The sequence below is a fragment of the Podarcis liolepis genome (assembly GCF_965112155.1).
Source record: "Podarcis liolepis genome assembly, chromosome: 7".
Lineage (NCBI taxonomy): Eukaryota > Metazoa > Chordata > Lepidosauria > Squamata > Lacertidae > Podarcis > Podarcis liolepis.
The window spans coordinates 69,503,012-69,528,299 of NC_139561.1; the positions used below are offsets into that span (position 1 = coordinate 69,503,012).

General features: G+C 46.6%; 1 protein-coding gene across 4 annotated transcripts in view; it reads right to left on the reverse strand.

Moving 5' to 3' along the window:
* Positions 1 to 15,283: 15,283 nt before the first annotated feature.
* Positions 15,284 to 25,288, reverse strand: part of TMEM200B (transmembrane protein 200B) — a 32,191-nt gene continuing 22,186 nt past the window's right edge. The window contains exons 3-4 of one of the 4 annotated variants that reach the window (XM_083512198.1): positions 19,628 to 19,942; positions 15,284 to 17,464 (exon numbers count right to left, since the gene is read on the reverse strand). In XM_083512198.1, the coding sequence (XP_083368324.1) occupies positions 16,075 to 17,442 (1,368 nt within the window). In that variant the 5' untranslated portion in view covers positions 17,443 to 17,464; positions 19,628 to 19,942 and the 3' untranslated portion in view covers positions 15,284 to 16,074. Of the gene's footprint in view, positions 17,465 to 19,627; positions 20,761 to 25,288 lie in introns of those variants that run through there. The other 3 variants (XM_083512200.1, XM_083512199.1, XM_083512197.1) reach the window with 3 other exon arrangements.

Genomic DNA, 25,288 nt, shown 5'->3' on the forward strand with positions numbered 1-25,288 from the left:
AGTGTATTTGTTATTTACCTTTTGTTGTTGTTTAAAAAGAAAAGATCGTTATAATGTCATTCAAATTAAATCTCGGTCGTATAAAGCAGAAATCTGGAGAAGAACGTCTTCGTTTTTGCCTCTCCCTTTTTGCCTATCTGTTGAAAAATTATATCTGTTGACAATTTTCTTTTGATGGGATTCAGCCATAATAAGTTGTTCAGAGGCTCTTTAACAAAACCTTTTTTAAAAAATAGCCCCCCCCCAGTTTTTATAACATCAAATAATAGTACAAAATACAACGATGCAGTATAGAGCATGTAATTCACATCAAGATTGTTTACATATTTCATTGATCACTCTTTAAGAAAACTTTGTTCTAATTTGTGTATACAATGTCTTGTAGCTTGATCAAGCCAGATAATCACATCAGACCATTGGCATAAAAATAAGCTCTTAAATCCAGGAAAGAAAATCCACCCTTTTCTCTAAGGGTACACATTATTTTTAATTTAACTCTTGTTCTATTTTATTTTTACTATCCAGTATAAAGCCACTAATGTTTTGTTGCCATTTGTTCAGTTGGCCTCCCCCCACCCCCGTGCCTTCATTCAGCATGTGCTGTAGTAAAAAAATAAAAAAAATTCTTGGAAGTATTTTCATTTTGAGAATGGCTGTTTTATCTAAAAAAGGAAGTTTCAGCTTTTTCCAGTCTTATCTTCTTTAATCCTAGATTCCATCCTAATTCAGCTTGTATAAATCTTTTTTTTATCTTAAAACACCATCGCCAAATAACTAGTGGCTTTGTTATGAATTCAGTGTTCACAGTCCAGTAGTGTTTCTGTTTTATCTGCATTTATTAGATTTTAAAATTCTTTAGTTAGGCTGCAGTGATATAAAATGATGCAGGGGAATTGCACCTGTTGGTTTGGGCCAGTGGATCATGGCTGAAGACATAGAGCCTCGTGTCCTTTGACAGAGGTGACCCCCCCCCCTACATCACACTGTAGTTCAGCAACATCTGGAGGGCCAAAGATTCTCTACACCTGCTCTGTGGAGTAGGGTGGGTCACCTCTTTCATGACCAAGAGGCTCTGTGACTTCACCAACACACCTGGGGAAAAATATGGGAAGAAAGTCAAAGAAGCACAAGCTCTTTTGGCTGCTCCTTCTGCCTTCGGGGCTGCAGCCCTCTCTTCATCGCTCAACAGTCTCAGCCACTCTTTTTCCTTTGCTTGCAGTTTGCAAGTGCCTTTGCAACTGGGTCATTTGCAGCTTAATGCGTACAGTCTGGAGTAGGCCTGGAGCCAGCTGCAAGGATCAAGCTGTCTGACTCCAGGGAAGATCTCCATGGGGGGGGGGGGCGTGCAGGAGGAGGAGAGGGGTAGTGGTAGGGAAGGGCAAGGGCAGCAGAGGTTTGGCAGGGTTAAAAAGGCTGGTTCCTCCTCCTCTCTGCTAAGAAAAACAGTGGCAAACAGCACAAGGAGAAGCTGTGCTTATCTGAGCAAAGGGGCTGCATTTGTTGCTCCTGATAGCCATAGCCTGGGGACGCAGGTGGCGCTGTGAGTTAAACCACAGAGCCTAGGGCTTGCCAATCAGAAGGTTGGAGGTTCGAATCCCTGCGACGGGGTGAGCTCCTGTTGCTCAGTCCCTGCTCCTGCCAACCTAGCAATTTGAAAGCACGTCAAAGTGCAAATAGATAAATAGGTACTGCTCCGGCGGGAAGGTAAACGGCATTTCCGTGTGCTGCTCTGGTTCGCCAGAAGCGGCTTAGTCATGCTGGCCACATGACCCGGAAGCTCCCTCGGCCAATAAAGCGAAATGAGTGCCGCAACCCCAGAGTCGGCCATGACTGGACCCAATGGTCAGGGGTCCCTTTACCTTTTAGCCATACCCTTGACCAGGTTTAAAGGTGCCATGATACCTCCACATGGGGGCAGGATTTCAGCAATTGCTGCTCAGCTCACCTTTGCATGGTGAGCTGCAATAGCTCCAATTCTCTTTTCTAGGAAACCATTAAAATAATAGGGTCCCAGCCTCTTTTACCTCTGGTCCCCTTGAACCAGGGAGGTGGAGAACCTGTGGCCTCCATTTCCATGAGCCCCAGCCAGAATGGCCTGGCGGTTAAGGATCATGGGAGCCGTTGTCCAAAACATCTAGTGTGCATCAGGTTGGGGAAGGCTACCTTAAGCAATGGCGCATAAGGTCCACAACAGAGTTGATGTGGGAGACCATATTTATTTCTTTGTTGAATTTATATCCTGCCTTTCTTCCTCCCCAAGGGGCCCAGGCCAACAAACAGACACACAATTTAAAAACAAAAGCAAAGCAGGAACACTCTAAAAGCAATTACAATTAAAACACTCTAAAATCAATTGCAGTTGAAACATTCTTCCATCCAATGATCTTGAAGTTGCCGGGAATAGTATTCTTCAGCCACCAAATGCCTAAGTAAACAGGAAATATTCTGAAATTCCTCCTGAAAACGAATAATGAAGGAGACAGGTGTACCTTACTTGGGAGCGCATTCCCCAACTGGGGAGCCACCACTGAAAAGGCCCTGTCATGGGTCAATAGCAATCAGGCAGCTCCCAGTGCTGGCATCACCAACAAGGCATCACCTGCCAATCGTAGGGTCTGAGATGGTTGGTATTTGATATCTCGACATTGCTCCTTTCCCCCCAATTTCCCCAACCTGCCCCAAAGGAATGTAACTCTTAATCTCTGCATAGTAGGGAAAAACTAGCAGATTCTCTGCATGCCACTGTCTACCCAGCCAAGCAGGAAGTATTATCGCAGCTCAAGAACCGCCAAAGCACTTGAAGAGGGCGCATTGCTGAATGTGTCCTGGGACGCAGGTGGGACCTAAGGAAAGTCCTGAAGGCCAGAAAGGACCTCGGCCCCTAAGCCTGAGGTTCCTAACCCCCGCCTTGCACCAAAGCAGGGCCTGGTCTTGCATTCTTCCTTCTCCAGCTAATAAAGCAGCCATGATTCGGCCCCTGCTCCCAAAGCCAAGCAAATTAATCAGCTTTTCCAAAGAGACAAACTGCTGGTCCCTGCCAAGCAGCCTGCATCACTCAGATGAAGAAGGGGGAGATCTTGAACTCTGAGGTAAGATCCCAAAGCTGTGTATTTTTAGTTGATGTCTCTCCCACTCCTGAAGAAGCAGGAGGATCTGGCTTGATTTGTGGCAGTTCAAGTTTATTTAACCGGGCACATGTCAAAAGGTGGTCTCTGTCCCGCAGGGAGTTTTGGGAAAGGAATCAACAGAAGAATAAATAATATATAAATAGGAGCCAAGGACTGCACTTTCCCAGAAGCTGCTAGGGCCAGGGGTGAAGGAAAAATGTGCCCCAGTTTGCATTTTCATGCATAGCTACATTATTATTATAGTTTTATTAAAATTTATTACCTGCCCTTCGCCCTAAGGTCCCAGGACGGGTTACAGCAATTACAACACACTAGTTATACACAATATTAGACATAAAATTAAAAACGATTTAAAATTAAAGGCATAAGGTGTCCTAAAAAACATATACAGTGGTACCTCGGGTTAAGAACATAATTCGTTCTGGAGTTCCGTTCTTAACCTGAAACTGTTCTTAACCTGAAGCACCACTTTAGCTAATGGGGCCTCCTGCTGCGCCGCTGGAACACGATTTCTGTTCTTATCCTGAAGCAAAGTTCTTAACCTGAGGTATTATTTCTGGGTTAGCGGAGTCTGTAACCTGAAGCGTCTGTAACCTGAAGCATCTGTAACCCGAGGTACCACTGTACCCCAAGTGTCAAAAGACAGGGTAGAGAGGTGTGTCTTTATCATTTGCCAAAAGCTGTATAATGAAGGTGCCAGGCACACCTCTGTGGGAAGGGAGCTCCACACCTCTGGGGCTGCCACAAAGAAGGCCCTCACCTCAGCCACCACCAAATTTGAAGGTGGCAGAACAGCCAAGAGGGCACCCTCCGCTGATCTAAGCATCCAGGGTAAAGTGAGATAGCCACCTGAGCAGCAAGTGTTGGGAGGTAGAGAAGGTGTAGGAGAATAGTGCTCTGTGCCCCTTTAATGAGTCTTTTGTCCTTGGATGCCCTGTCCTGTTGCCAGGTTGGTTGGCTTCTTTACATGCAGTGCAGGGAGGTGCCCTATTCTTCACCCCAGTTTCAAGGTGAGAACCAGGAGCAGGTCAGCAATAACTCACAAGGTGCCAGTGAAGTTAATGCTTTATTCAATGAAACAAAACAGGTCTGGTGAGCACTCTTCCCAGTAGGCCTTGCCCCCAATGAAGCAGCTGCGAGGACTGAAGGTCCCACCCTTCCCACCACTCCCTAGGGCTCCTCTTCCCCTGGTTCCTTCCCTAGCAGCCTAAGGCTCCTTCATCTTTTCTCTCTTTACTCCATCCTCTTCATTCCTCTCCGTGTTCTGGGAGACCGGGGGGGGGGGGCTGGGGCTGGTCACAGCAGGATCGGGGCGATTCCTTGGCTTCTTCAGCAGCCTGCCTCCACTCTGCCTTTTTGTCCCTCTCTGCTTCTGACTCTGAATCTGGACTGCTCTCTGCCACAACCTCTTCCTGCTCACTAAACCCTGTTACCACTTCTGCTTCCGACACCTCCTCCTCCTAGTCTGCTGCTTCTTCTCCCTCTGACCACTCATTGCCGTCCCACCACGACTCCCCTGGCTTTGTGCCTTCTTCCTTTGGGGATTCCCTTGGGAGTCCCTCAGCTGGTGCCTCCCCCAGCTCCTCTGCATCCAGCCAGTCCATGACACTCAGGCAGCAAAATGTTTTGGGTTGGTAAACACGAGTGGACTAATTTCCTGCAGAGCGGTGTCAGCGCATTGTCCCTCTGTTCCGTTAGGCCGCTTGACTGGGTTGCCTGTTTTGAGGGGCGGAGGTGGGGTTGCTGAGCACATTTCTGCTTGGCAAATGCCTCTTAGAAGTTTATTTGGAAAGCTTGGCACAGGAAAGGACTTGAGATGTTCCGATCTCCTAAACCTGACAGACAAAACTCTGCCAAAAACATGAAGTCCCACGAACAGTTTACATTACGCTTTCATAGCTCCAGCTGCCTTCCAGCCCTTGCCCATTCTCTCATAACAGCTTTATTAGGTAAATCATGACTCCCATTTTTGCAGGGAGTGAAACCAAGCCTGAGAGAGAGGCTGTATATTGTGCAAATGGCAGAAACAGTGCTTAAGTTAAGAGCCCTTCCCGGTGTCCTGTTAATTGAGCATTCCTTCCTATTTGTTTGTGGGCAGATTAGATGACGTTGCATCAAAGGCAGTGTGATCGCATACTTTCCTGTGCATCCTCTTGTCACTTTTGTTACCACAAACGTCCAGACTTCTGGAGAAACAAGTTTGTTGCTCGAGGCCTCCCAATCGACTAAGATTGCGCAGCCTGAATTTACAGGTATGCGACTGAATCCCACCTGAAATCAGTGGCAGGTTGGAAGCATGCCAAGAACATTTTTATGAGATACAGTGGTACCTCGGGTTAAGAACTTAATTCGTTCTGGAGGTCTGTTATTAACCCGAAACTGTTCTTAACCTGAGGTACCACTTTAGCTAATGGGGCCTCCCGCTGCTGCCGCAATTTCTGTTCTCATCCTGAAGCAAAGTTCTTAACCCAAGGTACTATTTCTGGGTTAGCGGAGTCTGTAACCTGAAGCGTCAGTAACCTGAAGCATCTGTAACCCGAGGTACCACTGTAAATGCTGCAATTTTTCTCCCACTTCCTCCATAAAGAAAGGCAGCAACAAGGGATTTTTTTTTTTAAAAAAGGCAAGTAATTGGGGGCAGGGGGCATGACAGAGGTGTGCACGAGATTAAGCATGGCGTGAAGAAAGTGGATAGGGAGACATTCCCCTCCCCACCTCATAAAACTCAGGACCATCCAATGAAGCTGAATATTGGAAGATTCAGGACAAAAAATTAAAGCACTTCTTCACACAGCGCAGAGATAAACAACTGAAGGAGCATCTCCACCCCCATCATTCTGCCCAGACACTGAGGTCCAGCTCTGAGGGCCTTCTGGCGCTTCCCTCACTGCGAGAAGCGAAGTTACAGGGAACCAGGCAGAGGGCCTTCTCGGTAGTGGCACCCACCCTGTGGAATGTCCTCCCATCAGATGTCAAAGAGATAAACAACTACCTGACATTTAGAAGACATCTGAAGGCAGCCCTGTTTAGGGAAGTTTTTAATGTGTGACATTTTAATGTATTTTTAATCTTTGTTGGAAGCTGCCCAGAGTAGCTGGGGAAACCCAACCAGATGGGAGGGGTACAAATAAATTATTATTATTATTATTATTATTATTATTATTATTATTATTATTATTAATAATAATAATATTTGCTCTAAGAAGATGTAGCCATTGGCACAGACTTGGGTGGCTTTAAAAGGGGTTTAGACAAATTCAGGGAGGCTATTGGCCACAATATCTATGTTCTGCCTCCACTGTCAGAGGCAATATGCCTCCGAATCCCATTTTTGGGGTATCACAAGGCAGGAGAGTATTGTGCTCAGGTCCTGCTTCTGCGCTTCCCATAGGCATCTGGGTGGCCACTGTGAGAACAGGATGCTGAAATAAAAGGCCTTAAGCACTGGAGCAACACATGCCATACATTCAGAGCACGTGACTGGAAGAAGTCCGAAAGAATTCTGGGAGCTGTAGTTTGTTGAGGGTGCTGGGAATTATAACTCTGTGAGGAGATAAGCTGCAGCTCCCAGGGTTTCTTTGGTGGAAATCACGTGCCTTAAATGTTCTCTGAATGTATGGTGTATGCATAGCCCAAATGTCTTGGGTGTTGTGGGAAACGGAAATGGGTGGTTGCCAGGTGTGGCCGCTGAATTCAATTCCCTCTGCTGTTGCTATACAGAAGGCAGCAAAAGGAGAAATAAAGATAAACGGGTTGGGGAGAGGGGGAACCAAAGAACAAATGGAAAGGAAGCAAATGGATTCTTAGCAAGTTAATAATAACAAAACATAATTTCCGCCAAGTAAGTAACAAAATTAGTGCAACCTTTAATCATGAAAACAACTGTCATTATGAAATAATTTGTTTCTTCTTGCATGGTCCTCGCTCTGGGTCTAATTAGGACACACAGCAGTAGGGAGGAGAAATCAGAAGGAGCAACTCTCTTTTTCTGGGAACCTTTGAAAAAGAACGTTTTCTTTTGTTGTGAGATAGGGCAGGGCTGGCGTCAAGGGATGGGCTTGGCTGGGCGCCTGCCTATCTGCCACCTAACTAATTCCAAAGTTTTCCTACTGGTGTATAAAGCCCTCTATGCAGTGGCAGCTGGTGCCCATCGGGAGAAGGGGCAAGGAGGCCAATTGTAGGCAGAGCCAGATCAAATGACAGAGTCAACAGATTTTAGTTTTTCTTCGTCCTCCTTCCTGCCGGGTTCTACAGGGGCAGCACTGTGACCACCATCTGCCCTAGACGCCAAAAGCACTACCATGCCATTTAAACAGCTGTGACTTTCCCCAGATCATCCTGGGAATAATAATAATAATAATAATAATAATAATAATAATAATAATAATAATAATAATAATGTTATGTACTGAAGTTCTCACCCTGGGCCAGCAGGGGGATACTGTAGATAGTTATGCAAATGAAGGATCGAAAGTGACGTTCAGTGATTGGATAGTTTTAGAAAGTTGCTACAGTAACGTTGTACTGGAGCTCTCTATAAGCAGGCTGACTGAGCCCTTCAGCTCAGTTCTGTTCTGGCCTCTGAATAAACAAGAGCTGTTTGAAGAATCGCTGTGTCATCTGATATGTTCACCCACAACTTAACAAATAATAATAATAATAGGCATATATTTATTTATACCCTGCCTTTTCCCTGACGGGAGCCAAGGTGGCTTACATATACAAATGCTAAAAACATAGAACAAAAACAACTAAACAGAGGTAGAAGTCAAACTACATACATACATAAAATCTAATAAAACCATACAAATAAGTACAATAAAAAACACCATGGCCTCTCATTAAAAGCAGTCAGTTCCTCAAAGTCCATTGGGACAAGAAAGTCTTCACCTTCTGGCAGAAGGACAACAAGGAGGGAGCCAGTCTAGCTTCTCTGGGGAGGGAGTTCCAAAGTCTGGGAGTTCCAAGAAGGTCCTCCTCTCTCATTTCCCCACTGTAGTTGATCAGGGTGCTGAGAGTTGTCAGGAGACCCCTATCCCCTCACAGAGCCACAACTCTCAAGAGTTCCCTTGGAAGAGGGGTTGATTGTTAAACCCTTCCGGATCAGCACCCTTCAGTTCCCAGGATGCCTTGGGGCCAGGGCTTTTTTAAAGTGGTATGATACTGCTTTAGATGTATAGTGTGATCACTCTTAGCCGAGTAAGATTGGTTGGGTTGGGTTTTTGGAAGACGCCTGTGCGTGAATTTGTTTTGTGTGTGCAGATCAGTGCACGCTGACCAACGCACAGTCTTCGCAGTAGGGCTCTGTTCTGATGGCATGAAGTAGTCATGACAAACTGGTAGATTCCTATCTGCTGCAGCCTTCATCCGCCTTCACAGCCGTTGTAACACACCGCTTGTTATCATCTGCCTTTTCTGCCATTGAGGACTTCTAGAATCATTCTTTGTCTGGCTCCTTCCCTTTGACTTTACCGCCTTGGGTGACCCTGCTGGGAGTACGAGATTCCCAACGGCTTCGCTCACAAGGGTCATAGGAACATGCAAGCCCACTCACCACGACAAGGTGATGATCCAGCGAGTGGGCTGAGAGGAATAGGGTTCTGCCAACAACTTGCTTAAGAAACTGCATGAAATATACTCGGAGTCGAGTGTGGCTTTCATGCTCTTTATTCAGCTCATAGTAGTGAGGAATGCAAGTCCCCCCAAAGTGTCTGCTTTATATACAATATTTACACAATGGGCCCCATGCGATTGACTAATTCCAGGATTCTCCTGTAAGCCAATCAGGTTGCGGATTCACTTCCACCTGGAGCTGGATTGGGTGGCTCCTGCAGACCAATCAGACTGCTGCATTCTGGATCCTATTGTTCTAGGACCAATCAGACTGCTGCATTTTGGATCCTATTCAACTCAGTACAAAACACTGCAGTTCCCAGGATTCTTTGTGAGGAGGAAGGCATGACAGTTTGAAGCGGCATGAGGCAGCTTTAAATGTGGAACTGCAGCTGGGGCCTGCGACCAGGCAGCAGAGGGAGGGTGCTGGCAGCCAATGTCACCCTCAGGACTGGCTTTTTCTAAGAGCAGACTGAGGTTGGTGCAGCAGTGCCTCAGTCGCCCTTATGGACCAGCCTCCGCTGCCTAGATGATTTTAATCCAGGGCATCTGGGAAGTCGCCTCTCCCGCCCACTGGTCACTTAGATCTGTGGAGGGTGGCGCCACGCCACGTGTCCCTGCGGTAAAACATGCTGCAATTCCACATGCTTTTAGCGCAGTGGCTCCAGTTCCCTGGAATGCTCTTCCTTTAGAAGGGAAGCAGGCCCTCCCACATTGTTATGTTTTCCAAGTGCCTTGGAAACTTTTCTCCCAAGCCTTCCTATTTTTAAGTTTCGGCAGTTTTTAAGCCCGTCTTGGCTTTCTTCTTTACATGCTGTTTTGTGATCTGTATGTATTACAACACTTTCTGTTCTGCTGAACTCTTTGATGCCAGTTTTATTACTTAGTTGTACTGTTGTTATTGTTTTTTCTGTTTTGTGATCAAGTGGAGTTGGTTTTTCTGCACTACGTGAGGCGGGGAGGCTATCGTTAAGCAGCTGTCCATGGCTATCGGAGTCGCAGGTCAATTCTGTGTCCAGGGCAGCTGTTTACCAGCTCCATCTGGTATGCAGGCTGAGACCCTACCTGCCAGCAGACTGTCTCACCAGAGTGGTGCATGCTCTAGTTATCTCTCGCTTGGGCTACTGCAATGCGCTCTATGTGGGGCTACCTTTGAAGGTGACCCGGAAACTACAACTAAGCGAGACTGCGGCAGCTAGACTGGTGACTGGGAGCGGCTGCCAAGACCACATAACACTGGTCCTGAAAGACCTACCATGGCTCCCAGTACGTTTCCGAGCACAATTCAAAGTGTTGGTGCTGACCTTTAAAGCCCTAAATGGCCTCGGCCCAGTATACCTAAAGGAGCGTCTCCACCCCCATTGTTCTGCCTAGACACTGAGGTCCAGCACCAAGGGTCTTCTGGTGGTACCCTCACTGCAAGAAGCCAAGTTGCAGGGAGCCAGGCAGAGGGTTTTCTTGGTAGTGGCGCCCGCCCTGTGGAACGCCCTCCCACCAGATGTCAAAGAGAAAAACAACTACCTGACATTTAGAAGACATCTGAAGGCAGCCCTGTTTAGGGAAGCATTTAATGTTTGATGGACTACTGTATTTTAATATTCTGCTGGAAGCTGCCCAGAGTGGCTGGGGAAACCCAGCCAGATGGGCGGGGTATTAATAATAATAATAATAATAATAATAATAATAATAATACTTATCATAGAATTGTAGAGTTGGAAGGGATGCGAATTGTCATCTAGCTCAACCGCCTGCAATGCAGGAATCTCAACTAAAGCATCCATGACAGATGGCCGCCCAACCTCCACTGAAAAACTTCCAAGGAAGGAGAGTCTACCATCTTTCAAAGGAGTCTGTTCCACTGTAGAACAGCTCTTACGTTCAGCAAATTCTTCCTAATGTTCAGTCAGAACCTCCTTCCTTGTAATGTGAGTCCATTGATTTGGATCCTACGCTCTGGAGCAGGAGAAAAACACATCTTCCATTTGACAGCCCTATAGATATTTGAAGATGGCTATCATCTCACTCTCCTCTTTTCCAGGCTAAACATACCCAAGACCCTCAACCATTCCTCATAAGCATGGGTAAGCAAACTAAGGCCCAGGTGCCGGATCTGGCCCAATCGCCTTCTAAATCCGGCCCACGGACGGTCCGGGAATCCGTGTGTTTTTACATGAGTAGAATGTGTCCTTTTATTTAAAAATGCATCTCTGGCTTATTTGTGGGGCCTGCCTGGTGTTTTTACATGAATAGAATGTGTGCTTTTATTTAAAAATGCATCTCTGGGTTATTTGTGGGGCACAGGAACTCATTCATATATATTTTTTTCAAAATATAGTCTGGCCCCCCACAAGGTCTGAGGGACAGTGGACCGGCCCCCTGCTGAAAAAGTTTGCTGACCCCTGCTCATAAGGCTTGGTTTTCTGTTTCTTTCCCCTAACAGATATGAGGCATTTTGTAGTCACTGAGCATGCTCAGTTCTCATTAGGCTGAGGTGGGTTTTTTTGGGGGGGGGCTGCTCCCCTTCCCCATTTTTTTAACCTGATACATCCCTCCGCTTCTCATTGGCCCTGGTTTGGGTCCTGTTGGTACTCACATCCGGTGTTTTGATATTTAAAGGTATAAAGAGACAAGATGTGTTTGGGGGCCCTTGGTGGGAAGGCAGTAATGAGGTAGCTGTGGATTCTTCACAGAAAAGAGTGCAAACCTCTTTCTACAGTGGTTTATACTCTCCGGCAATGATGCAGCTGGACTCCTCTGTTTTGACTGCACTGTTTTTATTTGATTTCGAGATTGAGTAAATCGAAACCCCCGAGTCTGCTGGCAACATGCCCAACTACCTAAGCCAACTCTTGAGCTTCCAGGAGGGGAAGGGTTTTCGCTGCTGATTGGAAATTAAAATGAAATGAAACGGGCTTTGCTGATTTAAAAATAAAATGGATGTTCTCCCCTTGGCATGACTCTTGAGCTAGCCATGATCCTCTTCAGCTGTATGATATCCCATCTCCACATTACGGCTGCAGCACTGTGTGGTAGATCTTGCTGTAAACAAGGAGTGTGTTGTGGTGAGCCGGTGGGATATTCATAAAATCACCATAGTTTTGTGTTTTATGTCCCCCCCCCCCATGTTTGTCGCAGTGCTGGAGAACTGGAAGGCACAGCATTCAAAGAAACAGAAGCTGGGGCTGCAGCAAAATGTTGAAGTGTAGTATTCTCTTGTACAGTCTGCCAGCTCCCATGAATCTCCAGTTCCATTTTTGCTTGTTTCTCCCTTACTCCCTGCCCCCCTTTTTGTTGATACCTCTACAGTGCTGTGATTCGCCTAGCATTCCGATAGCTCCTTCTCTTTTTTCTGCTTTTGGTCCTATCAGCACTCACCTGCTGAAAGGAGCGACCTCTGGGACCAGGTGGGAAGTAGGGAGGAAGCCCTCCTCCCAAAGGGACAAAGTTCACAGAAATTGGCCAGGTTGCCCCAAGGATGGGAAAGTGATGTTGCCATTTAAAAGAGGGAAAATGAAGGGCTGTATGAGCAACTGATAAGGATAGAAAAATTTATTTCAGTTTCTCATTTTTCTTATACAGTGGTACTTTGGGTTACAAACACCTCAGGTTACAAGCACTTCAGGTTACACACTCCGCTAACCCGGAAGTAGTACCTCAGGTTAAGAACCTTACCTCAGGATGAGAACAGAAATTGTGCGTCGGCGGTGCAGCGGCAGCGGGAGGCCCTATTAGCTAAAGTGGTGCCTCAGGTTAAGAATGGTTTCAGGTTAAGAACGGATCACTGGAACGAATTAAGTTTGTAACCAGAGGTACCACTGTATTAAGCTCCGTTCTCCACCTTTATAAATCAGCCAGAAAATTTTGCATTTTAAAAGTCCACAGAAAAATTTGCCAGCATTTTAGTGTAAATTTCTGCTCTTGTGTGAATTTCTGCACATTTTTGTATGCAGTCTTACCAAATATGCACATTTTTGCAAAGTGGTTTCTTATAATGCAATACATTTCTGTCTGTTAATTTTCACTGATATATATATATATATATATATATATATATATATATATATATATATATACTGTATATATGCCCTTCACTGATTTATATGCCCTTTACTGCATCATATGCATTTTTGCACACATTTCTTGGTCAAATGTCTGCATTTTTAAGTTCAGAAGTGTGAATTTCAAAGGATGGCCATGCTTCATAGCACTCGTGGACTTCCAAGGAAGCTGACTTTTGGAAGGCTATGCTGTGCATAGTCATAAACTGTGGAACTCATTCCCACAGAAAGCAGTAATGGCCACCAACCTAGATGGCTTTAAAAGATCAGACAAATTCATGGAGGAGAGCAGTGGTGTAGCACTATTTGCAGGCGCCCAGGGCAGGACAGAACACACTAACCCTGCCCTCGCCACCGCCGCTGGGTGGGAAGAGGGTGAGCACTCTCCGCACCCTGTCCAGCACAAGGGTCCAACTGTCTTGTCGCCCGGGTGGCCTTGTCTGGGCATACCAGGACTTCCATACACACTGACCAGGCTCACACCCCAGGGAAGTCACTTTACTTGCCCTAGATGTGTGAGGTCAGTCTGACCCCACCCATCAGCAAGAGAATATGGGCTATTGGATTGGTTGTTTATCTATAAGCAGTGGTTCCCAACCTTTTCTTGGCTATGCCCCACCTAAGCATCTCTAAAATCCTGATCCCCTCCCCCCGTTTCTTATTCTTATTATTCAAAAAGTGAATTCCTGTTCACGTGGAGGAAGCCTAAAAGGCCATTCACTGTTAATAACTCATTCTCAAATTGCCCCCACTTAAAAATCAAATTGCCCCCCTGTGAGGTGTGTGACCCACGTTGGGAACCACAGATCTATAGGTGGTGATTTTTTTATATTTTTTTTTTGGACTACCTGTTGTCTGCAGTGTTGGAGGAGTCGGCAGCTGGATTTCACACACCGAGATGATCTAGCAAGACAAAACTTGGGCTTTTAGGTTTCTAGCCCACATTAAGGATTCTCTGCATGGTGTGGGTGCAACTGCAGGTAGGTGGCTCCCAAACCTTGCTGCAAGTACACAGAAGATCCTGAAATCTCACTGATGTCAAATGTCCCTGTTTCTAACTTCTCGTTGATCAATCACCAAGGCAATCTGATGCATATTTACTCAGAGGTAAGCCCCCTGGGCCTTATTCCCAGGTTAGGGATGTGTTGGCTTGCAGCCTGCACCACTGCTTTATTTTTCTATTTAAAGGCCCGTCTGTGGGGTCAGAACGGCAGGAATATTCCTTTTCGGGTCACTTCCTCTTGAAACGAACCAGGAGGCAAAAAGTTCAGCTTAACACACGCCCAGCACTGGAGGGGAGCTGAGGTCGTGGCAGAGGAACTGGAAAAAATGTGAAAGGAATGTGGCAAGACATTCAGAATCAAAGGGAGCAAAATGAAAATCAGATGCTTCTCTCGCTCTCTCTCTTTGGACATGCATAAGTCTTATTCCTTACATAGGATTTCCAGGGTGATGTATGGAAGGGCCCATAGCTCAGCGGCAGAGCATCTGCCTTGCACGCAGGAAGTTCCAGGTTCAATCCTCAGCATCTCCAGGAAGGGCTAGGAGCATAGCTGTCAACTTTCAGATTTGAAAATAAGGGATCAGCAGCCTCACCTGTCCCGGGGACAGTCTACGGGATACCTAACAATCCGGGATAGCAGTGGGAAGCAGCAGGAAACGGCGCTGGAATAAGGGAATTTCCCACAAAAAAAGGGAAGGTTGACAGCTATGGCTAGGAGAGACACCCTATCCAAAACCCTGGAGAGCTGCTGCCAGTCAGTGTAGCCAATACTGAGCTAGATGGACCCCATGGTCAGACTTGCTATAAAGCACCCTCTGATGTTCTTATGAATTGTTAACTCTCCTTGTTTTTAAAGTAAGTTTCTAGCCCTCTCACTTGGGGAGATACAAGGAAAACCCATACAGGCAGGATGCCGCTACAAAGTCTTATTAAGAAGCCGCCCAATGAGATTGCTTGAAACGGATCTGGCTACCTGTAGTTATGGTCTCAGCTGTTTGACAGTGATTCTCTGCCTTCCACCACCCAGCCCTGTAAGGCCTCCTCTTCACATCTGGCTCAGTGCCTGACATCTGAACCACAGCATCTGCATCACAACAGCCACTCATAGTTATGGGAAATGCCTGCAGCCCGAATCCCGTTCTCAGGCTATATTTGAACTGCAAGAGTTTTCTCTCTCCAGCTTTTGGGAAGCGGCACTTGGGTGTATGTGTGTGTGTGTGTGTGCTGAGGCACTGGGGTTCCCAGCTGGAGTGGTTGGGAAGAAGCATCTCTCTGAGCCTTCAGATCAGTTTGCAGATGTTGTTAAGGAAATAGATGGTCTCCTACCCTAAACATTCGCACCATCCATGGGGCGAAAAAAGCTTATTTATCATTTTTTTGGTCAAGGGCTAGCTGAAATCAGCTGATAAATTTCCCTCGGAAAGAGAGCAATCCCAAACAATGTTTAAGGCATAACAAACGACTCGAGGTCTTCAAAGCAGTGAGGCAAACTTTTTTTTTTAATAACCTTGTTTGGCATGTACATACCCAGTGATTCAGGACAGAGGATGAGGAAGGAAGGAGAAAAAAGTCACCAATTAACTTGCAAGATTTTGACTTTAAAATGTTTTGGCTTTCTCAGAGCCCAGAACATGAGATTGGCAATAAAACAATAAGAATCTCTTTTAAAAAAAAAATTGTTCTACTACTGGGGGTGGGGTGGGGTAAATACCGCAGGCAAGGTCTGATGTTTAGCCCCAAAGAGCTCTGAAACTAGCATCTGTGTATAAAAATTATAATCTCGTGACTTTTAAAACTAGACCTGTGCTATTTTAGGAGGCACCAGTTTATTGTTTCTGAAACCTTAGCAATCGTCCCGTTCTTCCCCGCAATCTTACCACCTGTGTTTCCAAGGGAGGCTGGGTGGGTTTGGGTGTAGTGAGGAGTACCAGCCCCCACCAACCACCCCCCCACCCGCCCCATTGCAATCCTAAGTCTTCTTTCCATTTCTAGGCAAATAGTTCTTTTCACACAGAGAGTGGGGGAAGTTGAAGAGGGGATCTTTATAAGGCAAGAATTGAACAGGCCCTTGAGAAGGAAATCAATCTGTTCAGCAGCATCTCAAAGGCATCTCTCCTCTGGCAGGAGACTTGGGCTTGGCCACTGGCAGACTGACTAAGCAGCCGCTGCTGCAAATCGTTCATTTCAAAATATCTATATACACGTTCGCTCCTGGCAACGCCAGGCATGACATGGCAAATCCCAACAGCACATGCAGTCTTCCAATGCAGAGTCAGTTTCCACAACCCGTTTCTGCAACAACCTCCCGGGAAGGCTCCCTGCTCAAGCCACTGATAGGCTCCTTCGCTGGCTCCAACAGCCTATCAGAAGACTCGCCCCGGCTTTCCAGTTTTGCATAGTTGACCAGGCCAATGTGGTCGAGTCTAGGCCAGCTCCTGTGCTTCCTGTCTTTGACTGGCGCCACTAACACTACCCCTGGCTGGCCGAGATCCAGGGACTTGGAGTGACCCGCATTAGGGATCTGAGTGTCCGAGCTGAATCCCCTCTTTGTGCATTCGGGGTTCAGGAGTCTTTCCACCGAGGTGGCTGAGGAAGGCTCAACATTATCCATATCAATAACCACATGGCTGCCTCTGAGCTCGCCTCTCTGGGGAGCCGTGGCATTGCACCCCGGGAGGACAGTCCAGGAGAGCCTCAACACCTCGTCCTTCTCCTCTGGCAAGCGGAGGCAATTGCCTTCCAAGTCCCGGATGGCTGCTCGAGAAACTCGTTGGCTTTCAAGGAGACAGTTGTTGAGTTTAATGAGAGGCAGAGACAGGGCATTGACGGCCGAGATGACTGACTCCGCGCCGTGGGCAAAAGGGAGGCCGCGGTTATCCGGCGCGGCGTTGCCAGAATCCGAGTGGACGCTCAGGAGGGAAAGGGACGGCGAGACGCTCTTGTGGAACTGGGTGGTTGCCTGTAGCCTGTTTGAGTCGTAAGCGTTGGGCCACTTGGCGGCTGGGCTGGAGCAAGACTGGAAGCCGCTGGAGGAGAGGTCCACCTCGTAGCAACCTTCCACGCAGTCTGCGTTCGCCTGGACAGAGGACAAGGTAGGCCTCCTCTGAAAGTAGCTGCTTGCCTGGCTGGTGTCCTGTGGGAGCCTCAGGCTCATGGAGTAGAGCTCCCTCTGCATCAGCAAGCGGGTCTCCATGTCTCTGTTCTCGTACAGCATGGTGTTGGCACAGATGAAGATGAAGAGGCCGATGCCCATGATGACAGGCCCAATGAGCTTCAGCTTCTCGCTGTGAGGTAAGGGGCGAGGGTGGGCCAAGGCCTTCACTTCCTTCTTGATCTCATCGGTGGCACTGGCGTTGCCTGGCCGGCTGCCTCCTCCGGACCTGGCACGGTGAGGCCAGTAGCCAATGACGGCGATGGTCATGCCCACCAGCACCACTGAGACGCCCACCATCACAAAGGCTCCCGAGGTAGAGCGCATGCGCAGCTGGCCCTTCACGGTCACCTCGGAGGGGGCCTTGCGCCGGAACCTGCGCCGGTGCCATCGGGAAGGGGCGCTGGCGGGTGTTGCGGGTGCGTTCCCTGAAGGGGGCTGGTTCTTCATGGCTCTTGCGGCTTCAGCAGGGCCTCTGGCTGTCACCATCCCCACGTCGTCCGCCAGCCATCTTGACAACAAAGAGAGAAAGTGTTAAGGAGAGGGAGGCATGGGAAAGAAGCAGAGGTGACTTGTCCAAACTCTCCCTCCACTGGGAAATAGTAGCAATAATACACTCGCACCCCACCCTACTTCCTGGCACATAGGAATCTGCCTTCTACCAGTTCAGATGATTGATCTGCCTAGCTCAACATAAGGATGGGGAATGTGTGGCCCTCTGGATGTTGTTGGACTACAACTCCCATCAGCCCCAGCCAGAGTGATCAAGGGTAAGCAGTGATGGAAGCTGTAGTCAAAAACATCTGAAGGGACCTGTCCTTGGTCTACACTGACTGGCAGCAGTTATAATTATTATTATTTATTGAATTTATATATCGCCCTGTACCTGGAGGTCTCAGGGTGGTTCACAGAACAAAATCAAAATATAAAAGCACAAAATATATAATCAAAATAAAAACAACAACCCAATAACCCCTAGGGTCTTTTTCAGTCCTAGCTGGGTATGTCAGGGATCGAACTTGCTACCTTCTGGATTCCCAGGTGCTCCACCACTGATGCTTAATATCAGGGCCGTGGGTTTGAGCCCCACATGGGGTAAAGGTTTCCTGCAGTGCAGGGGGTTGGACTAGATGATCCTCATGGTCCCTTCCAATTCTACGATCCGATGGCCCTTCCCCTTCCTTTGGCAAAGTTTAGCCTAATATCCCCAAATACGGTGTCCTCAAGGTTCCCAGCCCCTAAAGTACAATCCTCCCCCAATATTCCCAGGTCATGGTTTGAAGGCATGTGATGCTGCCACCTTCTTGAAGCTAAGCAAGTCCTGAACTGGTCACTGCCTGGTGGGAAAACCACAGTGGAACACAAAGCATAAACCACCTTCATTTCCATGACTAAAGAAACATGGGATATAATATACACATTATCTCTGCATATCATGCATAATATATAAATAACAGTGCAATAAGTGTTATAGACTCCATTTTAAAAGGTACTTTTTATGTTGCTGCATCCCCCGAGAAGAGATTTACAAATTGAAACTTCTCTAGGCTTATGTTTTAAACATAAAGGCAAGTTCTCTGCAGAATCTTTGCATATAAGGCCATCCGCCCACCAGCCCCCCCCCCCATCAATTTACCCAATCCACCAAGGGTGGCACAAACAGAGAAAAGAGGTGCTGCAATGCCAGCAGAATGAAATAGCAAAAGAGCTCAGGCAAGTGAGCCAAGCTGCGTTTTACAGGAGGGAAGTGAGGGGAGTCACTGGCCAAACTAACCTATGAAGAACGTCCTTCCCAAATGCAGCAACCAACCAGACCGTACCAGCAAAACTCAACAGGTGGCGTATATCTATGCCATTCGATGATCATAGTTAAGAGGAACTACAGTGTGTTGGGACTTAAGCAACACGGCAAGCTGCGGTTGGTCTAAATGAGAAATGAAACCTTCCAGACCTCCTTGCATCTGATCTATACCGGAGAAGATATAGGTGTGGGTGGGTGTGTAAACTCAGGATTTACCTAGACTCATTCACGTAACACTAATTATGGTTAAGTATTACAACTGAACCAACACATTCTAATTAATAAATTTCAAGAACGGGTCCTATTTTACTTGTTTGGGACTCAAAGTGGATCTCAGATCAGAAGCCATCGGGGCACCACTTCACCACTTTGTTCTATTCAAGAGGCAGAAGGAGTACCAGCAAATCCAACAGAAAACTCCTCCTTTCCATGTTCTTCATTTGAAGGTATTATGAGTCTCCCAGGAAGGAATTAAGTGTTTCAACTTTAGAATGTAAAATGTGTTCTTGTCCCAAACTGTCAACCTACGACAATTTCTAGAAAGGAGATTATTTATTTATATATATATAGAAAAGATGTCGGGGAGAGGCAAGATAACATTTCAAACTCAGCTAATCCTTTGGCAACATGAATTTAAGCCCTTCCTCTTGACGGAGCAACCCCCTGCAGCTAACCTTTGTCTCTTCCAGGTGCCAGCCAGCAGAAAAAAATAAATCCACCATAACAGGCGTTTCTAAGCTTGCCTTCAAATTTTCCAGAGATTATTCCCCGCTGCCTGCCCCACTTCAGCCTGGAGTGGCTTGAAATGTGCTTGTCCCGTCAGCCTGCTGCTGAGAATAACTCACTTTAATTACCATCTGAGATGTGACCTACCTTAAACTGTTACAGTAAGCTGCTTAATCTCCTGCTGACAAGGTAGGTGGTACAAGCCCTTCCAAACTTTTTTCTTTTTGCAAAACCCATAAGGCGCCGTTGCAAATTACCATCACATGTTGTTGGGTCAAGCAGGGACAGCCTCTTCCTTGAAAGATTTCACCGTCAAGGGGTCCTCGGCGTCAGGGTCCAAGCATCGCCATGAGGGGGCTCAGATTCAGGGAACTCACAGGCCACCCCCATTGGTGTAGGCAGCTCTCAGTGCCTGCTTCTATACTGCCCTGCCTCTTCTCAGACTCCTCTCTTAGTTTTCTCCTGTTCCAAACGCACGCAGGAGGATGCGATCACAGAATCTGCCAGGGCCCTTTCAGGCAGCGGCCACCAACTGTGGGCGCCGGTCACAAAATGGCTGCCGTGGTGTTTATGGCCCAACGCAAAATGGCTGCCGTGGCAGGGCGCAGCGGAATGCAAAATGGCTGCCGTGGGTGAGTGGCAAATCCCAAAATAACTGCCACATCTAAAAGAGTGGGGGGCGGAAGCAGGACCACAAAATGGACGCAGGTATGCCCACCCCCCCATTAACAGAAAAGGCAGCTATATCAGCCACCACTGCACTAACTCACAGAAAGAAACCCTTTACCCCAAGGGTATTGTGGAAGAGTTCGTGGTCTTCTAGCGTTCCCAGTCATTTCAATGGAACTTGAGCAGGGGAGCTTGCCACAGGGCACTATCCAAGCTACTGAAATAAACGGGATAGCTGAAAGCACACGGGCTCTGGCACAATTCCCGTTTGTTTCAGGAGGACTTGCCGTTGGGATTACGCCTCGTGGCAATAAAGTGTTGCACAGCTATTAGCCGTCACATACTCACAGCTGGTCCTCTTTTGCGAAGAACAGCCTTGAATGCTTGACTTTAAGTTTCTCTGCATGCTCTGGTCAAAGTCTACCTTGATTTCTACCTTTCCTAACTAGCAATGAATCAACTTCACCATTTCCCCTCTAGGGCTGGGCGATAGATCGATATATTGTCCCAAACTGGTTTGTAGTCCATATAGTGTTATTGGTTTCATAATTTTTGACCTGGCAATATATTGTGAATCGTGATGTTTGTGTGTGCTATGCAAAAATCTCAATGTGGGGGAAACCCGAAGCCAGCCAATGCCTCTACATAAAAAAGGTAAAGGACCCCTGACTGTTAAGTCCAGTCACGAATGACTCTGGGGTTGCGGCGCTCATCTCGCTTTACTGGCCGAGGGAGCCGACGTTTGTCTGCAGACAGTTTTTCTGGGTCATGTGGCCAGCATGACTAAGCCGCTTCTGGCGAAACCAGAACAGTGCACAGAAACACCGTTTACCTTCCCGCTGGAGCAATACCTATTTATCTACTTGCACTTTGTGCTTTCGAACTGCTAGGTTGGCAGGAGCAGGGACCAAGCAACGGGAGCTCACCCTGTCGTGGGGATTCAAACCCCCGACCTTCTGATTGGCAAGCCCAAGAGGCTCAGTGGTTTAGACCACAGCGCCACCAGCGTCCCTACATATTTCAGACATTGTGATATATTGGTAATATATCGCGATATTTAGTTGGTGGCATGTCACGATGCTGAAAACCAGCTATTGCCCAACCCTATTCCCCACGTAGACCACTGAAGTTGTGTTTACACTATTCCACTATGGAGAGTAGTAGTACTGAACTGTGGGAAACAGGAGGGCAAATCCAAGTACTCTGATCTCCACTCAAGGTCCTCCTTTAATGTTATGACGTCTAAATACATGGAAAGGGCTGAGACCAGGTCCCTAGGCACACAAACCAGAGGTCGAGATCAAGGAAGGCTATAGTTAGCTAACTCTGGTGCAAAAAAAATAATAATAAAAAATGCACAGACTTTCAATTTGGCCCCGTGCTAAAAGGCAGCGTTTATATGTCATCTGAAAGCAACCTCAATTCATCTGGCATCAGCCAAAGTTGAATCTAAAAGGAGAGGAAAAAGGGAACACAAAGCAGAGCTAGGAAAGGCTGTTCTTTGTATGGAGTTCAAGAGCATGGCTTTATTATTAGAATTCCCAAGAAAGGTTGCGTAAGATATATATGTCTAGGACTCTTTGACATTGTCGCTCAAGTTAACTGATTAATTCTATACTTTACAGCAAGGCACATTCGACTTAGCTAAATATAAAGTCAGCAAAGGAGGTTGCTTTCAATGACCATTTGTGATCCAGTTCCAGAATCTACCCACCTCTTATTAAAAAGTACTCTTCCACTCACCCCTGCCCCAACCACCTCATTTCAATTTTGGGGAGGTGGGGGTGGCGCTAAGGCTTGTGACAGCTCAAGGGAAGAGAAATGCTCCAGAAATTTATGTGTTATTAGCATCATAGAACATTATGACAGCTCAGTGCCTTGGCTGGGACTCTGAGAGTTTAAGCTTTCAGGTTTTGTAAGATAGCATTTTTCATTTTTTAAAAAATAAAATGGAATTATTTCCCTAATTCAATGTATCAGAGTTTTGATAGCTGAGCTACACTGGCCTGCCATTGGGGTGGGGGGAGAACCTTCAGATTTATATACAAAACTGGAGAGGATCTAGGAGCGTTTGGAACTTGCAACAATTTCACCCAAGCAGGAGCTTAATAGCTATTCAGATTCCTCAACAGCAGGGCTGGGGAAGTTCTGGCACTCCAGATGTTGCTGGCCATGCTACCTGGGGCTGATGGGAGTTGAAGCCCAAAACATCTGGAGGGCCACAGGTTTCCCAGTCCTGCTCTATATAGCAAGATGAAGGGAACTGGATTGGGCTGGCGGACCTGATCCCTGCCCCCCTCCGCTCTCCACATTTGACAGATCAGCTGACTTTTGATGCTTGCATAAATCCATCTGTGGCTCTTTGTTGCAGAGGTCAAGACAAAGGAAGGTGACTATTAATCTAACTCCAGTGCACTTCTCAACACATATAAACGCACCAACCTCAAACCTTCAAAACCATTCTACCTAATGTTTTGCAATCCTGGAAATAAGTGAGCAAAGTTCTGAGCCCTGGGGTACACTGTTTCTGAGTGGGCTTCAAGAAAAATGCAAAGATCTGAATGATGGTTTGCAAGAATCTCTCTCGCTTGCTTGCCAGTGAGTGTGTGTGCGTGTGTCCCCTAGTTCTCCATGCTGCTTTTAACAAGTCTGGAGAGGTAGACAAGAAGCTTTCCCTCTGCTTTGTTGCTTCTCCTATCTCCTGGGACTGATTACACTGAGGCTGCTATCCTATGGCTGCTCAGCCAAATGGTTGGAATTGAACACAGGAATTGCTAAGGGGATAGGCCTGTTCAAACAGTGCTTCTCTCCTAGGAAGCTCCTATGAGCTCCCGTGGGAATCCCTCCTCCCCTAGATGACATTGGCCTGTGGAAACGAGCCTACCTACATCCATCCTAGATCAATAGCAGAAGGGGTTAGATTTGATATGGAACAAAAGGAAGACGTAAGGGGAATAAGCACATCCCATATTTACAGTCTGATGGGTCAGAGGAGGAGACAGACTTGATATGTAGTTTAGCCTGGAAAAGAGGAGACTGAGAGGAGATACAGCAGCCATCTTCAAATAGATCAAGAGCTGTCACATGAAAAAAGGGAATAAGCTTATTTTCTCCTGCTCTGGAGGGTAGGATTCAAACCAATGGATTCAAGTTACAAGAAAGGAGATTCCAACTAAACACCAGGAAGAACTTTCTGACAGTAAGAGCTGTTCAACAGTGGGACGGTCTCCCTTGGGAGATTGTGGACTCTTCCTTGGAGGTTTTTAAGCAGAGGTTGGATGTCCATCTGTCATGGATGTTTTAGCTGAGATTCCTGCATTGCAGGGGGTTGGACTAGATGACCCTTGGGGTCCCTTCCAACTCTATAATTCTAGGATTCTATAGCAGAGCTCCAAAGGTCTCCAAAGCCTGCTGGTGTAAATTTCAAGGATACAGGTAGCTCCACCTATCCATATGCTTTAAGGCAGGGATGGGGAGCCTGGTTCTCCTTCCAGATGTTTCTGGGCTCCAACTCCCATCATCCCTGACCATTGGCCATGGAGACTGGGGGTGATGGGAGCCTGACAACATCTGGCAGGCCACAGGTTTCCCATCTCTGGCCAAGGGAATGTCCAAAATCAACACCAGGACATTCCCACCCCACCCCCGAGAAGTTTCTTGACCTAATTAATTCTAATTTGACTTTTCCTTGTGCTCTATGATGTGGTTACCTAAGAGTTCACTAATGTATGTGAATGATGGCGGCACGCTTTGCAGAAATGCAAAAAGGGGATCAGAGTCAATCCAACACATTCCAGAAGGATGGTTGTATTGTGCCAGCTATGGAGTCTCCAGCCTGGACCACAGTGATCCTACTCAACTGAAAAGCACAGCGGCCAGAAATTAAAAATAATAATAATGAAACGTTGCAGTCAAATGTAATCATGTGGAACGAATGGGATACCATTGGCAATGTGGTACTTAGCTAATGATACCAATAATAAAAACGGGAAATATTATTAGTATATCAAGCAACAGCACTTTCCTATACGTAAATACTGCTGTTTGCAGCATTTCCTTTACATTTTGTTTCTAACACATTTAAAGGAGATTTTATTGATGGTTAATCCACAGACCACACACCACTGGCCATCACTGTCCTCTCTTTATAGACACCTGCTGAAACTTTTTTTGACTTGACAGGCCTATCCAGACATGTGATTTGGTTCTCTCTGTCCTTAAATTTACATCATTTGTTTTCTAGAGTTTTACTGTTTTTTAGATGGTTTGCTTTAAATAGGTTTCTGCTTTAGTTTTGGTTGTGTTTTAAGTACCCTGGGCTCCTTTGCGAGGAAGGGCAAGAGATACATTTAATAAACATCACCTAGTACTTCTGTAACAGTATGGAAGGGTCGATACTTGCGTCTGCTTCCTCTTCTCTCCTCTCCTCCATCCCATCTTCCCTCCCTATCCTTTCCCCCTTTTGTGATGTGTCTAACATCTATTAAATGGGAAAGTCTTATTTTGAGCTACAAATGGCTTTGAGTGCATTGGCAGAAAGGCAAATATATAAATGTAACTACGGAAAGCAGCATAATGTATGCCTAATGATGTAGGTAATGAACACAGGACATCCCGGGCAAAATGGTAACTGTGCTGGCCGACGCTCCGTTGAGATTCAACGGGGTTTTTAGTTGGAGTTTTAAAGTGCAATTTCTCTGACGTTTGCAGCTTTCTAGCGACTACTTGCACCTTTGCTCCAAAGCCTGACTGCATTACTGGGCAATTAGTGCGGTATTCTGCTTTTTAAAAAGCATTAACTTTTTACATTTGGAATGGAGATGTTTCCTCCAAGCTGATGGGCATTAATCAGGTATCCAGGAGCACGAAAAATATACAACGCCATTGGGGTTCTCGACAGAGCCTTCGCTCCCTACTAGCCTTGCGTCTGATCATGTGCATTAGCATACTCAGCAGATTCTTCTCAAGAGGGAAGGCTAGCTATTTTTGGAAAACTGAGACCTCTTTGCAACATGACAGCTACGAGGAAACACTTAAGATTTCTCGGAACCGAACCATTCTCGAAACTGCTCCAAGGTACCAGTTATACAGTGGAGACCCTAGAAAGGTTCAGCAAGTGCACATTTGTGATTCCAACTG